We start from the raw sequence: 17,320 nt of genomic DNA, 5'->3' as shown, positions 1-17,320 counted from the left end.
ATAAAGTTAAAAATAGGTACTATTTCGAGTCGGTTTAGGTTTGCCGTCTATACCCACAAGGGGTCGTCTGTTACCGTGAGGAGATTGCAGTCAACTCTGGCGTCACGCCGCGACGTGATATTTTTTCTAATGAACTGACGGGTTCGACTTGTAAATATTCCAACGGGGTAGCATAATTTATCACGTCTGCGTTTTGAACTGGAGCCGTTTTCCGTCCGAATCATGGTTATGAGTGCTTCTATGGTTATGAGTGCATCTTAGATTGTTCGTAAATAATAGCTTATTACGCGCTAGCAGGTCGACGTGGTGCATGGACTGTTACCTACAGACGCATTACACACAAGTTTCAATGCTGCCGCTTTCTGTCAACCTCGGGGAGAGGCTTTCGGATAACATCGTCCGCAGTGAAGGATTTATCAAATGTATTTGTCAATATTAAGACTGTTAGATGTATCAAGGATAAACAAATGGCTTCAAAACATGTGCGTAACAGCCTCGATGATTTAATTGTCAGCGGAATAAACAATGCTCCCCCGATTGGCTCGATTGAATGGATAGGTGTGGGAATGGGAGCCACCTTATGTTTCCAGAAAAACGGAAAGACATTGGGACTGGATCGAATGTGGACTAAATGTATTTTATCAGTTGGAATGGTTTTGCTTTTAATGCAGTCTGTCCTAGCTGCTGATGGTAAGACTTATTATTTGGTTGTTGACAACCTGTTCGAGTAGTATTTGTCTTGCTTGGTTGGACTAACTAATTGGTCTTCATCGAGATGCTAGGCTGTATATGACCTGCGGGTGGATCGGGATTGTATTATATAAATATCTCAAATTGGTTGCACTTTTCTGGTGGAACTCTTCGTACCATGTCCCTATATTATGACCATCGGTGCACATACGCTGATAATGACCGTGGAGAAAGTAACCTATCTTCTGGTTATTTTTGTCAAAATAGGAAATTGTGATTTATTACAACAATCAAGATTCTTAGGAGACCACTGATTTGCGCAATTTGCAATGTAGTATATGTGGAGGGGGCATTCTAAAATATTACGCACAATAATCTGATCGCGCCTATTTTTGCTTTAAGCAAACACATTCAGACAATTAGACATGCTAAATCAATATAATTGTTGATTTTGTAATGTGGCCTCCCAGCCTCTTGTGTTTTTCGAAGGAAGAGAATCGCTGGTGTGGCCTTTGTGCCTGAAGTGGCCTGTGTTCAGCAGTCAAGACTGCAACGCGGACAATTATAATTACGCTTCTTGCTTATTTGATCGACAGTAATGGCAACATTTGTGGAGGTCACTTACCTTCTTGAAATAACATAACGTGTCATCATTTATAAATAATCGATTATGCTGTCATACGAAGCAAAATGCCGCTAATGAGAGTTGTGTTTTTCTTTTCTGCCTTGAACCTGGTGTTTATAAGGCTTAAGCTTATAATTTGACCATGGGTAGTAGTTTTCACCTAATTTTAGCTTTCCAAAGTGTATTTTTTTTCTACATTCAAGTTGGAAAACATATAGTGAATCAGCCATAGGCCTGCCCTAGCCTTTGTATTTTCAAGTCCTCTCAGATTGCTATTATATCCCTCTTTTCCTCCATTCATGAAGCCATATTTGAATACCTTGCCATTTGGCTGTGGTCATGGGCCAGATCCACTTGTGGATGTGAGGATGAGGTGTTTTTTCTTTAATGAGCCCACAGAGCTGTTGCATTAAGTCAACATGGAGCCAAATATGCTGTGTTGCCATGGGAACCGATCTGCCTAACATTCATTGTTTTCTGCTGGAAATATATAGCCTGCCCTATAGCATATGTATAACCAGTACAAACTCCAATTTGGTCTGCTTTTAGACAATAGTTTAAGATTGAAATGCTGTGTGATTTGAATAGTGCATGCACATGAAATGCTTCTCCTTGTAAATTATGGCAGAAAGGATTTCACACTGCTCAACAGAAAACAACATACATGTTTGAGGTACAGTAAAATGCATGCCAAGGCCTATACCCTTTAATTGGCAAGAAAACACTATTTTGTGCTCCATTTTATATCCAATATTTTTCTACCAATTACACACAACTACACATTTCTTTAACCAGGTTTTCCAAGTTGTGGTCGTGGCATGCTAAATCAACATTGGTGTGGAGAAAAGAGCAGCAAACTGGTATTGGAATAGGCTGCTACATTCTGGTGTGCTCATAGAGTACACTACTGGTTTAGTGGGTTGTATTCAGATGAAAGCCAGTGTATTTATTTATCACTAATTATTACCACGGTTGCTGCTGGTCACAAGGCAATGAATGCCCAATAATAATGCATCTGTCTTCATCAATTACTGATCAATTATGCTAACCAGGATTCCCATTCTGCTGATAATGGCTTTTGGTGTTTCTGTATTTTATGCATGCTGCTCCAGTTGGATTTCTCCTTGGTATCCTTTATAAAGAATTTGCTGTTCGACGGATGGTGGGAAAATGTGGGCCCCTCTGTTATGTCCTGCTTGTTAGCCCCTTATACAATCCCATAATAAAATGCCAACAATTAGGATTATACCGCAATCAAATATTAACAGTTGGGTTGCTTGGGAGCTCTTTTAAGAGAGCGGCCAAAACATGACCTGTACAGCACCTTTCCCCATACACTCTGCTGTGCTTCATTAGGGCGATTGCCTGTGCTGTGGAAGTTAATTATGCATAGCTAGATCTTAAATAGATATTTCCCTTTTACATGAAATACATTATGCATGGCAAGCCTCTATAAAGCATGTGGGTAGGATGAGCTTGTTGCCTAATTTGATTTCTAATCCCGATTTAGGTATAGTACTTATTTATTTAGTACTTATTTATTCCTGATCTTTGGGGGATTTTATGTATTGATCTGAACAGGAGAGTGTTTGAAACACAGTGTGTTTATTTTTTGAAAATGATGTGCTAACACCTTGATGCAGAATACTTCATTTTATATGCACAGTACATCATACTGTATGCATATGTAATGCATGTTAGTATATTATACTGTGTGTGTGTTTTCCAAACTTGGTCCTGGGGCCTTGGTTTTTGACCTAGCACTACACAGCTGATTCAAATAATCAAGCTTGAAAAACCAAAACGTGCACCCATGTGAGGCCCCAGGACAGAGTTTGGGAAACCCTGTAGATGCCTACTACTCTCCTGCATAGCAGCTCGAAGTCCAGTTACTGTGTGTTTATGTTCCCTTTTTAACACTGTAATTCTATCATAGGGACACATAAAAGTTTCTCAAAACTGTATGACAAGCTTAATGTCCCCGGAGATTGTCCATCAAAACGCAGGGAATAGCGTTGACCCCAAACCAACACATTAGGTAACAGGGATTTTACAGTAAGTCTTTCATGAAAATGTAATCAATCTTCTTAAGATTAAATTACGAATATCCAGATGGATTTATGTCTCCGTCTCCTTGAGCAGTTCTGAACTCACAATGTATTAGAACACCCTTTCGTCATCGCTCACAGTGACTGCTGTGTGACGGCCTTGATAGTTCCTGCCTGCTGTATAGCAGCAGTTGTTCAATTTGTGTTGGCCTGGGAGACCTCATGACTGACTGAAGAGAAAAACACAAAGAGAAGGGCTGGCTGTCTGGCCTCATTGTCGACCTGAGCAGACCAGGAGATCAAACTGAAAGAAACTGAAACAGGAACAGACAAAAATAATCAATCAATCAATCAATCAAATGTATTTATAAAGCCCTTCTTACATCAGCTGATGTCACAAAGTGCTGTACAGAAACCCAGCCTAAAACCCCAAACAGCAAGCAATGCAGGTGTTGAAGCACGGTGGCTAGGAATAACTCCCTAGAAAGGCCAGAACCTAGGAAGAAACCTAGAGAGGAACCAGGCTATGAGGGAGAAATAACTGCTTTGATTCATTTCAGCACTACCTTACAGTAGCTGTGTGTAGTTATTTATCTGGCACAGCTTAATTAGAGGGCTTTACAATAGTGCTGGATACCTTGAAGGTAAAGCAAACTTAACCTGTCTGGAACAACCCCATTTACATTTTAGTTTGCAGCTTTAGTGTCTGTTTAGAAGCCACGTGTATCCTCAACCTGCGGAGAGCTGCAAAGATGCTGCTCACTGTATGACTGTCTATTATGTAATGGGTAAGGAGAGCCAAGTGAGTTCTGGCCTTTTTTATGAATACTATATTCCATGGAATCATTGACACTGACCATAAGAGCCATTTAACAAATGTGTTTCCTATGAGAGTCACGGGATCATGGGTGACCTCTATCAGATGAATGCTTCTGATTCCCGAGACAATAATGAAATGGCTTCTGTGCTCACGCCATATGCACCTGCAAATCTCCCGCTATGGTAGCTTATGAAACAGAGCTTTGAGCCACAGTGGTTCCTTATTGGACCTGTGAAGTCACATTTGTTTTGTGCAGCAGTTTTGGCATTTATTAAATAAAAAATCAATGCATACTTTTATGTTCAAAGTCTATCAATTGAAGTGCTCACGCTTCCCTGGGATAGACTATAGCTAGGGGCTTCATGATTTACTGTTTGGCCGCTTGAGTCAATATGAATTCATCATAAAAAATAACATTTGTAGGGCCTCCCGAGTGGCGCAGAGGTCTAAGGCTTGTATCGCAGTGCTAGAGGCGTCACTATGTTACAGAGGACGCATGACGCGACCTTCGCCTCCCGAGCATGTTAGGGAGTTGCAGCGATGAGACAAGATAGAAATGGGGGGGGGGGGGGGGTAGAATACAAAAAAATACAATTTGTATACATGCCTGCCAGTGTGCTGTATGTGAGTGTGTGCATGCGTTTAACACGTAGCTACACAAGGTCAGGTGACTGACTGTCCTAAATTCTTTCTAACCTTAGTGCCAGTTCTGACAGTTGATCGTTGTGACATCTGTGAACTCCTCACACGCTATCTGCATCCGAAAGAAGCTATAGAGACGGAGCGAAAAAATATTCTGATAATAACAATTTTGGTTTTAAGGCTATTGTATGCAAGTCAAATGTACACTTGCATTTTCTGTTGAATTATGTACATTTCTTTATGAAAATGTTGACAAAATATATATTTTTTAATGATCAGTAAGGCCCTACACTAATTGTAGTTAAGGTCAATCATGTCAGTATCTTGTTTCGTCAAAAGGCCATACGCTGCTTCTAATTCATTGGGTTTTTAGTGTTGGTCTTGTATGTTTGACTTGCTCACATGGACATGATATTGTCTGTCTCTGGATCAGTAGGCTACAGAGAACAATTCAACAACAACTAATGCAGAGTGAAACAAACTTTCCCAGTGCTTAGGTCTTACTTCTGGTCCCCTGAGGTCCGTTTTGACTCCTCAGATATGAGAAATACATTTTCTCGCTGCTCTTTTGGAGGGTGGTGCTGGAAAAGCAAGACGCTCATCCACTTTAAATATGGTTACGATTACCTGCTGCACCCCTGGGACTTTAAGCTGCTGCTTCGTGGCAAGTGCATCGAAAGGTGTTTCTTAGGATGCACTGAGGTGAAAATCTCACATGCTCTCCCTTGCAGGAGCTTAGAAAGCTCTCAATATTCCAGTCCCTGGTAGCTGTGACGCTAACCAGAAGAGAAGACTACAGAGCCAAACTGAGCCCGACAGAATACAAAATAAACAAGGCCAGTTGAAATATATGCATTGTTGTTATCTAGTCATGCATTGTTGTTATTCATTATCACTGTCACACAAGCCATCAGGTTTGTTGTGGAAAGTGAGCATGACAGGATCAGTGTTTGTTTGTTTGCCAAAGTGGATTCAGGGTGATGTAATGGTGTTTGCTGTGTCCCCTTTCTGTGGTGCTTTTCATGAGCTACAGTGCTAGACTAGAGCTCCCCCAGCAACATCACATGACTGTCTTTCTTCTTCAAATCAAAGGCATGCAGCAGAAAAACCAAAGAGCCTCCTCAGTGCCCCTTACAGAGAGGATTCTTGGTCACTGCCTGCCTGCCTCACCACAATATGCCCAGATTGTCAACTGCATAATTCTCCACTCTCTGCGCATGTCCTTATGTGACCAATTTTGAAATTGTTGTGGCTCAGAATGTCACACTCTCGCTTTGTTTTTGCTAGACTGCCTGACCTACCTCGAGCCAGAGAAATGGTCACATGACTGTCTTATCTAGTCACATGGGACTAAGGAATGCCTGCACAGATGAGCTGCTAACCTTCTGCATCAGTGACATCACAACCAAGTTTTATTTATCACATTGTGAAAGCATCCTTCACGTGCAATGTGCTTACCTTGTTTAGTCCTCCAAATGTATGCATTAACACCACACATTGTTAGTTTGTGGTTTAAAGCTTCCCAAGTAGGCTTATTATTTTTCTTTTTTGTGTTATGATAATTCAGTTGTACTAATGCATTTATAAAAATCTTCAAAAATATTTTGGGTACTACCAATGTATGTATCATTAAATGACCGTTAGGAAATATTGCAGACTGTGGCTTTAAGTGTGTGACAACTGAAGTGCCAGAGTATGTCCATCCTATTCTCCCAGGACCCAGGAGTGTGACCACTGCAATATAGGTCACACACAGAGCCTGGGCTCCAACAACACAGGAAACAGAATATGGCACTTTGTTCTGCAGCTGAATCTTTTTTACAGCTGTCTTTACCAGCCTGTATACAACACTGTCACTTCATTGGCTTTTTTCAACATTCTAAAAAATTTTAATACCCTCCTTAATCGTAAGCTGTGCAAAGCTCAGGCTTTGGTTTGACTTTTAGTTTTGCATTTATATGAGTTAGCGTGCAGTAAATGGAAAGGGTTTACTGCGGTAATGTAATACCGTGCTCCTATAAGTCTGTCTTCAGCTCTTCATTTCTGGTAATGTCTTACCTGGGAGACAGTGCCACTATCTTTCAATCACTGTAGCCTATGTGGTTTAATGCTTTTCATTTTATATTCTACTGATTAGTAATATTTCATGACTACTAATTACAGTACTATTTAATAACTGTAAATATAATTCCATTGACTCTACAGATGGAACGACACCTCTTAGAAAGCAGTGTTGTTGCTATGCTGTGTCTACAGATGCATGCTGAGATGCAGTGTGACCTCACTTAGCAGGTGTCTGTGCAGTACCAGTCAGGGTAAATGGAAGCCATATTATTCTGTTGTGTTTGACAAACAAAACAGTGAAATATCAGCTGAACTTTCATATAACTCAGAGCTCAAATCTGCCAGCCATACTGTCACTGCTGTATGCCCTCTGTCCATACTTTATGATTCCATTTCCTTATCTGCCTTATCTTCAAGTAAGAGGACATAGCTGTGATAAAACATTGCCAAACATACTCCTTAGGCTAACTGGTTGAAAAATAAATGTGTCTTAAATTGGTGTTGCTTCGCTAAATGCAAAACAAAATGGTACATATTTTGTCATTTTTCATATTCACGTTTCCTATGTTTTGCTTGTGGAATAAATTGCTCTAATCAGCATTTAAGGTGAATATTTAATTGTTGCCTTTGGACCCTATAGTCTTCCTGAAAAACACTGTAAAAGTGTTATTTACTCTGTACTGTAGATCCACTATTTAACCCAGCGAGACAGATGGACACTATGAATAGTTTCAGGAAGTGTGTATCTGTCCATCCTGTTGGAAAGATGTCACTCCATGGAAAGCACACCACATTGTCTCAATGGGTTTAATTTCACTTGGACACTTTCCCAGCGCCCCCTCCTCACCACCTGCGCCTAGGATGGTGATGCTCCATGTTTCCCTCTTTCCTGCCCCAACGGATCAGTGTTCTGAATGGGCAGAGCTTTTTCATGAACCCCAGGATGGCTGGAGCAGTCGTGTTGTCAAATGAACCCAATTGCTGTCCACTGCCATGGCTCATACCTCTCAGTGAACTCTCAGTGCTTCTGATGGAGGGCCCCATATGTTGCACCCTGTCAGAGCAGGTGGCTTTCTGTGGGGGTTAGGAAAGATACAGAAGAGGTCTTCAGTGTGTCCTGTCTTGAAGACACCAAATGCTGTCACACTCACACTTCTGATCTTACAGGGTCTTTTAGAATGAATATCTACTGGTAGGTTGGCGATAAAGAACGTGCAAGCTCATTGTCATATATATTCATGGAGTTCTTTTGATTATTGGTTTATCAGCTTTTTAAAGGATTAATTGCTGCTAGTTCTTGGTAGATCCATTGTTTGAGATGAACAGTTCAGTGGGTAGATTTAATGGTAGACCGAGGGATTGCATCCTGGGAAATTTAGGCACAGGCCTGGTTGTACAAAGCCCGCCTGATTCGGAAATCCTTCCTTTTAATTAAACAATCCTCAAATGAATAAGTTGAGAATGTGGGGGAAGTTCAGAATGGAAGTACGGTACAAATGCGCTCTGGAGATTTGCCAGTATTCACCGGCTGCCTTCCAGAAGACAATAAACCCTGCTAGCTGCCCAATCCTCATCGTTCACTTGTACTGAGGAAAGGTGCCTTTTGAAAACACCACCACCGTATCAGCACAGAATCCCAAACGATAGCTTTCTCTCATAGGCTGAGATATGTTTTTAAATAACACCAGCTGCTTATGTGTGCCCCAGATATGTACTTAACATCTAAATCTATTCCCTATGCTTATCCTGAACAAAACATAAGTGACCTACTTAAGATTATGTTCCCACTGTCACAGTTTCATAATGATACTCCTGGATGACTAAGAAGTGTTTGTGTCCTTACATGTTCTGCTCCTTGGTGTGACGTCTGTTTCTCCCTCCCTCATGTTGTTGACAGGAGGGCACGGCCAGGCTTCGTTTTGAATAACAATATTTCATATTTTCAAGATGTAGTTATAGATTGAGCCGATGTTGATGAGAAACATGGGAGACAGTCAAGACGTCATCATCAGGCCTCTGGGATTGATGAGTCAAATAGAGAATAAATGTGTTCCTCCCTTGTTAAGTCCCATCTCTCTCTTTGTTTTCCAGATGAAGGGCACTACAACGGGTCATCAGGACATGCAGCTCTGCCTCAGGACCCAGCTGTGCCCTCTAACCTCTCTGCCAGGGCAACGCCAGTGGAGGATTGGCCCCTGGGCGCTCTAGCCGTGCCCACAGACCCATCAGGGGCGACAGCAGAGAGCACCAGAGGGCAGCCAGGGTTCTCCTCTGTACTGACCCTGCTGGCTAGCTCAGACCAAGAGCCACAGGTCCCAGTGCAACCATCAGTACTAGCTAATGCCTCCTCAGCCTCCTCCTCAGCCATCAACAATGACAATCAAACAGCAGGAACAACAGACCCTTTGTCGTTAGCCCCTGTAGCCAACAGCACCTCAAACACCAGCTCAGGTAGGACCCATGTTCAAACAGTCATCCACACCATCTAATAGAATAATAAAAATATCATACGTACAGCCTCATGACTGTGGTTAAAGTCTAAAGACTAGAGATTTTGTTTCTTTGTCCATCACCATCATCATACTCTGCACATTCATTCCCTCAAAATCCACCATTTAATTTTATTTTGGTCCAGCTCAGTTCCACATCTTCCTGCCCCATCCCCTCCATCGTCTACCTCCCCGGTGCCTGCTGCCTCTCCCGGGTCTGACATCATCCTCACAGTATGAGACATCATCCAAATGGGACATTATTCACCTGATATGAATGACCTGATGTGGCATCATTTAAACGCTGTTTGTTGTCTCATTGCAGAGGAGGCGGTCAGCAGTTTGCCTGCGAACCCAGATTTACCAACAGTCCCGGTGTCCTCTCTGGCCACCCTGGGGGAGGGCGACTCCACCCTCCCAGACAATGTGACTAGTCCTTTCTCCACTCACACATGGAACACCACCACACCTGCAAGGGCTGACACCAACACCACTATACCATCCACCACAGCAGCACACACCAACCCAACACCAGACACTGTGACCAATGACAGTCTACAGCTCACGACTGTGACCACCACGACCGTCACGCCCCTGACCGTGACCACCACACCTGTGACACCCCAGACCACGGCAGCTTTGACCACAGAGGCAGTTACAACCATACCCGGGACCACTACGACCACACAGGAGGTGACCACCTTCCAAGAAACTACATTGATGACAACCACAACTGACCCACCCACCACGGCGACCACAACCACAAGTGCTCCCACTACCACAAACGCTCCCACTACAAGTACAACTACCACTGCACCGACCACCACTTTGACTGTCCCCACCACCACCACAGAAACCACCCCTGGACCAACCACAACTGAACCTCCTCCCATCAGTGCTGAAGAGGAACGTCAACCATGTAACATCACTGAGAAGACCTGGGTCAAAACAGGTATGGGCTCTCAGTTTACAGCTCAGTTCGAACAACCTTTCACTAACATACAATGTGTTGTTTCTTTGAGTTGTTACAGTATCTTTACAACCATAATAAAAGTCCTCTGGTTCCTTCCAAAGGATGTCCCATCCTTCACATCCAGAAGACTGACACACTTCATGTATGTGTTTTCCTCCACAGTGTTGTCTATGCAGTTGAGGAGGAACAGGCTTGATATCATTGTGAGGCAGAATCTGTCTAAAGGACTCACCCATGCTCTACAGAGGGCCTTCAATGACACCAATGTTTATGTCCAGGTCAGTATTGTACTGTACTCTGTGTTAGGATGCTGTTACTGCTGTACTGGAGCTGGAGAACAACATGTACACGACCGTTCAACAGTTTAGGGTCACTTAGAAAGGTCCTTGTTTTTGAAAGAAAAGCACATTTTTTGTCCATTAAAATAACATCAAATTGATCAGAAATACAGTGTAGACATTGTTATTGTTGTAAATGAGTATTGTAGCTCGAAACGGCAGATTTTTAATGGAATATCTACGTAGGCATACAGAGGCCCATTATCAGCAACCATCAGTCCTGTGTTCCAATGACATGCTGTGTTAGCTAATCCAAGTTTATTATTTTAAAAGGCTAATTGATCATTAGAAAACTATTTTGCAATTATGTTAGCACAGCTGAAAACTGTTTTTCTGATTAAAGAAGCAAGAAAACTGGCCTTCTTTAGACTAGTTGAGTATCTGGAGCATCATCGTTTCTGAGTTCGATCGATTACAGACTCAAAATGGCCAGAAACAAAGAACTTTCTTCTGAAACTCGTCAGTCTATTCTTGTTCTGAGAAATGAAGGCTATTCCAATGCAAGAAATTGCCAAGAAACTGAAGATCTCGTACAAAGCTGTGTACTACTCCCTTCACAGAACAGCGCAAACTGCCTCTAACCAGAATAGAAAGAGGAGTGAGAGTCCCCGGTGTAAAACTGAGCAAGAGGACAAGTACATTAGTGTCTAGTTTGAGAAACAGATGCCTCACAAGTACTCAACTGGCAGCTTCATCAAATAGTACCCGTAAAACACCAGTCTGAATGTCAACAGTGAAGAGGCAACTCCGGATGCTGGCCTTCTAGGCGGAGTTCCTCTGTCCTTTTTCCCATCTTAATCTTTTATTTATATTGGCCATTCTGAGATACTGCTTTTTCTTTGCAACTCTGCCTAGAAGGCCAGCATCCCAAGTTGCCTCTTCATTGTTGATGTTGAGACTGGTGTTTTGCGGGTACTATTTAATGAAGCTGCCAGTTGAGGACTTGTGAGGCGTCTGTTTCTCAAACTAGACACTTTAATGTGCTTGTCCTCTTGCTCAGTTGTGCACCGGGGCCTCCCACTCCTCTTTCTATTCTGGCTAGAGCCAGTTTGCACTGTTCTGTGAAGGGAGTAGTACACAGCGTTGTACGAGATCTTCAGTTTCTTGGCAATTTCTTACATGGAATAGCCTTCATTTCTCAGAACAGGAATAGACTGACGACTTTCAGAAGAAAGTTCTTTGTTTCTGGCCATTTTGAGCCTGTAATCAAGCCCACAAATGCTGATGCTCCAGATACTCAACTAGTCTAAAGAAGGCCAGTTTTATTGCTTCTTTAATCAGAACAATACTTTTCAGTTGTGCTAACATAATTGCAAAAGGGTTTTCTAATGATCAATTAGACTTTTAAAATGATAAACTTGGATTAGCTAACACAACGTGCCATTGGAGCACAGGTGATGGTTGCGGAAAATGGGCCTCTGTACACCTATTTAGATATTCCATTAGAAATCAGACATTTCCAGCTACAATAGTCATTGACAACATTAACAATGTCTACACTGTATTTCTGATCAATTTGATGTTATTTTAATGGACAAAAAATGTGCTTTTCTTTCAAAAACAAGGACCTTTCTAAGTGACCCTAAACTTTTGAACATCAAATACAGTATGTGCCATAGTCCTGTTCAAATATTGCATCATCCATCTTTGCGCTGTTGGAAAAGCATTTGGTATTAGTTATTATTATTATTTGTGCATATCCTACTCCCCCTGAGACACCCTTGGAGAGTGGGGTCACGGCCAGGGATCAGCCGTTATTGAAGGCGACCCTGGAGCAATTAGGGTGAGGTGCCTTGCTCAAGGGCACGTCAACATCATTTTTTTCACCTAGTCGGCTCAGGGATTCGAAACCAGCAACCTTTTGGTTACTGGCCCAACGCTCTTAACTGCTAGGTTACCTAGCTGTTACGAATGTTGAGATGGCCACTTCTAAAGGAACTATAGTGAGTGTGTTGACTTCCTCTCCTCTTCGCCCTATTATTCATGGAGTCCAATCTCTCACTGTGATAGCAGAGGAGACTGAAGTGACTAATGATAAAAGGATTTCAATAAGATAATAAATAGTCTCTTGAATTGTGGATAGGCTTTGCATTATAGAGGCTGTTAAGAGTATGTGAAGAGAAAGACTCTTATGGACCCTACCAGCTGAATGACTAAAACTCATTATTACCTCTTCAGAAATGTCCATTATTCAGCTCTCGTTCTCTCTGTCTGTTTCTCTCTGTCTGTTTCTCTCTGTCTGATTCTCTCTGTCTGTTTCTCTCTGTCTGTTTCTCTCTGTCTGTTTCTCTCTGTCTGATTCTCTCTGTCTGATTCTCTCTGTCTGATTCTGTGTGTCTCTGTCATATTCTCTCTCTCTCTGTTTCTCTCTCTTTGTTTCTCCCTGTGTGTTTCTCTCTGTGTGTTTCTCTGTGTCTGATTCTCTCTGTTTCTCTCTGTCTGTGTCTCTGTGTGTTTCTCTCTGTGTGTTATTTGCTGTTTCTCTCTGTCTGTTTCTCTCTCTGTGTTTCTCTCTGTGTTTTATTCTCTGTTTCTCTCTGTGTTTTATTCTCTGTTTTGCTCTGTGTGTTTCTCTTTGTTTCTCTCTGACTCTCAGTCCTCTGTCTCATCTCCCCCTGTCTTGGTCTCTCTCTCTCTCTCTCACTCTCTCTCTCTCTCTCTCTCTCTCTCTCTCTCTCTCTCTGTCTAACTGATGGCTGACTCAAGTTTAAGTCCATTTATTTCCTGCCTGTGCTGTCTGTCTATATGTCAGTCTGTCTGGGGTGTGATTCAGGGGCTGCTACTCTATCCAAGGCCTCCTCTCCTCTCCCCATCAGAACCCGTGTATTATTAGTGAGCCTGGAGGTGATCAGCGGGAGACATCACAAACACCAGCTGCATAGTTAGTGTGCCTGTGGATAGCTAGCTAACACATACTGGTAGAGACTGATGAGGAGTGGGTGGTACTACAAAGGACCAGAGACACTAGCCTTGACCATTGCCATTGTATTGTCTGTTAGCGATAGCGATCAAGATATTAACAACATTTTCACTTCTCAGATTGAACGGGATCTCTGCAGCCCTCATAATGTCACCCTTGGGTACTATGTAGCCAGTGGGAAAACGGTCTACATAGCATCTGTGGTGGTGGAGACAGTGAAGGCTTATGGTTTTGACAAAGTGCTAGCAGACATCCGGCAGCACAGTCCTCTGGTGATGGCTGTTTTGCTCCCTGTGGCCCCCTGGGCCCCTAGCCTCAGTGTCCACCTGCAGCTCAAAACAGGTATGGCGCACCAGGAACAACACAGTAACACTGCTGGATGATGTGACCGTGATTGTAGACAATGTTGTACTGTGCTGTTGTGTACTGTAACTGAATGTACTGTGCTGGTATATTGATTGTTGCGCTGCTGTTTTTAGTTCTCAGGTTCGTAGGTCCAACGGACAGCGTCAACTCCTGCAGTTTTGTTCAGATGATGGAACAACGGCTGGAGAATGCGTTTGAGGAAGCTCAGGACAAAGTGCTGGAATCTTACAGCGGCCTTTCTGTTGAGGTACATTATGACTTGGGATCATATTCAATCACACACAATTAGCATAGTTGTTTAGAGCGTTGTATTTACTTCAACATGTCTGCTTTTGTCTGTGTTTGTTCAGATCCAGAGCACCTCCCAAGCGATTGGCTCTCCTGCCGTATCTCTGGTCTATGTGGTCAAGAATCAGGACGCGATCCTGAATGGAACTGTCTCCAGCGGTCTCCTGAATCAGCTGACCGCAGCGCTGGTGGGCTACTTCCTCTTCTTCCCGCCCCTCGTCATTGCTGAGCGTAAGTGCCCCACTGCATCATGGGAAGGGTTTGAGTGGCATGTTTTGCCTGGCTTTTTCTCCTTATTTATTTATTTTCTGATACATGAATATTGATGTCATATCCTTCAGCGATATTGTCCTTCAACGATAGCCAGGGTTGAGGTTAATTCCACAAATTAAATTATAAATCAATTCCCTCTACCTGTAAATTCCATTTAATTCAACTCAAATTCCAGGTCAGTATTTTAATTCAGAGATAATTCAATTAGTCTCATATCTAATGTTAGTTAAATTCCAAGATTTCAATTCCAAGTTCAATATTATCTCCAACAATTCCTCAAATTCCAATCTAATTGAATTCCCTCAGGCTTTTCTGGCTGTCCATGTCGCTGTTCAGACTATCTAGCTATACTGGAAATATAGAAATACAAATTGAAATGATTTAAAACTAATCCTGCGGTCCATTTTTTAACCAAGTGAATTAATTCCATTAACTGGGAAATGTACAAATATTGAATTCCAATTAAATTCCAAATATTTATATATGTTTTTACAATTAAATTATAATTCAAACAGTCCAAACAGTCTTATTCAATTTCAATTCCATAACTTGAAGATTATTGAAATTTGAATTAAATTCAACGTAAATTATCCAATTCATGAGTGTGTGTTCTGAACATGAAAATGTATGCTGTCTTGATTTCATCATACCTGTAGAGTACTGATAATGAGATGTTGAACTCATTTACAAAGGAGAAGTTATGGCTGCTTGCATTTACTGTCATCCAGTAGGTTGTTGTGCAGAGAGGAGACGGACTAGTTTACTTCATGCTCAACTTCAATCATTTGCATCACCTTCTGGGAGTTTTACTTCACATAATGGGTCATTTTAGCATGAAGGGAAGATCAGATAACATTCTATTTATATTTACACATTACCTCAGGATTTCACCTCATGCTGTCAAAATGAATCGTTTACCATTTGAATATTCAAGGCTCGTTCGTACATGATTACAGAGTGTCAAACAGAGAGTTATGAGGGATAAGGTGCCACTGCAAAGTCAGAGGCAACATCCCTGCTGGCCTCAAGCCAGCTGCATAATAGAATAGAAAATGTGGAATTTATCAGGCATGCAGCCTGGCACCCTCTCTCTCTCTCTCTCTCTCTCTGTCTCTGTCTCTCTCTCTCTATCTGTGTGTGTGTGTGTGTGTGTGTGTTTGTTCACTCTGTCTCCATCTCTCCCCCCCCTCTTCCTCCACAGCACTAGAGTACCACAACCTCAATACATCCACTGCCACCAAGCACTACTGGGTGATCACAGGTAATTAAACGTGTCATTGATTTTCACTAACTGCTAGTTAGTTAATGCTTTGCTCTAATGCTGTGTGTTGTGTACAGTTTTTCCCCCAACATATTTGAGCTCCTCTTTCCCCTCTGAATGCTATTGCTGCATTATTTAGAGCTTTCCGGACATCTGCTTCTGAAAGATCACATCGGATCAGAGCTCAGTGTGAAGGAGACTTTCTTTTGTGAGAAATCTCTAAATTAGCTTTAGCCTCCCCCTGTACCTTTCTGCTACTGTCATGATGAGACCACAGTGTACCAAGGTCAGCCTGACAATATAATGGGACTTACAGGTTTTAAATTGAGGGATGAATAACCATACCTCTTTGTCCTCCACTGTCCCTATCCCACCTCTTCATCTCCTCTCTTATCCTCTTATCTCTCTCTCTCTCTCTCTCCCTCTCTCTCCCTCTCTCTCTCTCTCTCTCTCTCTCTCTCTCTCTCTCTCTCTCTCTCTCTCTCTCTCTCTCTCTCTCTCTCTCTCTCTCTCTCTCTCTGTGTACTTCACTGCTCTGCAGTAATTCAGGATGTTGACAGCTCATCTCTGGAGAGGAATTATCAGAGCTTTGCTAGTTTAATGGAGCAGCGGCTGGCTGAGCTGTTTTTGGTGGCTGGGCGTCAGGGGAGCCAGGGGAGCCGCTTTAGAAGGGCTACCACTGTTGGGGACTACACTGTCCAGGTGAGGCGGGCACGCACACGCGCACACACACGGGTTGCATGCTCACTCACTGATAAACAACCTCTGTTTTATGTTGACTAGCCAGAGTTTCACAATTTTTTGAAGACCCACAGAATTTCTATTCTCTCGTTTCTGTTTTGCCACAGATGAATTGTTTTATGTAAAGTCCCAGATGATCAGGTTTTATGAGGGGGAGAGAGCTCATGTAACGGATGTTGATCTCTTCCATTTAACACCCCCCCCTGCTTTATGGCAAGCTTTAATCACAGCCCTTGATTAAACCGTTATGATGTATTATGGACATAAAACATTTGATCTATCATAAAATAAGATTGTTTCCACTGATTCATATGAATCCCATGTGTGGTCCCGGAGTGCTGTTATCTTCCAGTGTTTGCCCCTTCAGATAACATCACTCTTATTATTGTAGTAGCTCTTTTATGCAGTACGACAGCACTGAATCCACCAATTTGTGTTGTTCTTGTTTAGATGGTTGGTATTCGTCGACTGCCTGGGCCAAAGAATCCTGCCGAAATGACCTACTATGCCCAACTGAACGGTGCCCCCATAACTGGCACCACTGCAGCCAAGACTCTCAGTACCTTGGATTCCCAAACCATGGCTCTAACCCTGGGCTACTTTATCCAGCTCCAAGCCGATCGTAGGTTATCTCCACATCTTTACCAAACAGCCGTAACATTATTATCTTAGATGAAGTGTATAGAACTAACTTTTCAGTCAGCACACAGATGGATGCACACAAGTAATTGCAGTATATTTTTGTTTTGCTCAAACTGAAGCATATATACAGTGATTGTACA

At 42.4% G+C, this 17,320-nt stretch overlaps 1 protein-coding gene across 3 annotated transcripts in view; it reads left to right on the top strand.

Annotated features, from left to right (window-relative positions):
• Positions 1-111: 111 nt before the first annotated feature.
• Positions 112-17,320, top strand: part of LOC129862170 (UPF0606 protein KIAA1549L-like) — a 44,385-nt gene continuing 27,176 nt past the window's right edge. For all 3 annotated transcript variants that reach the window (XM_055933567.1, XM_055933566.1, XM_055933565.1), the window contains exons 1-10: positions 112-690; positions 8,981-9,340; positions 9,704-10,330; positions 10,514-10,629; positions 13,729-13,951; positions 14,089-14,222; positions 14,326-14,494; positions 15,738-15,797; positions 16,339-16,499; positions 16,989-17,160. In XM_055933567.1, coding sequence (XP_055789542.1) covers positions 468-690; positions 8,981-9,340; positions 9,704-10,330; positions 10,514-10,629; positions 13,729-13,951; positions 14,089-14,222; positions 14,326-14,494; positions 15,738-15,797; positions 16,339-16,499; positions 16,989-17,160 — 2,245 coding nt within the window. In that variant the 5' untranslated portion in view covers positions 112-467. The remainder of the gene's footprint in view (positions 691-8,980; positions 9,341-9,703; positions 10,331-10,513; positions 10,630-13,728; positions 13,952-14,088; positions 14,223-14,325; positions 14,495-15,737; positions 15,798-16,338; positions 16,500-16,988; positions 17,161-17,320) is intronic.

Source organism: Salvelinus fontinalis, chromosome 9 (assembly GCF_029448725.1).
Source record: "Salvelinus fontinalis isolate EN_2023a chromosome 9, ASM2944872v1, whole genome shotgun sequence".
Lineage (NCBI taxonomy): Eukaryota > Metazoa > Chordata > Actinopteri > Salmoniformes > Salmonidae > Salvelinus > Salvelinus fontinalis.
Note: the sequence above shows the minus strand (reverse complement) of the source record. Positions and strands in the feature narration are given on the sequence as shown.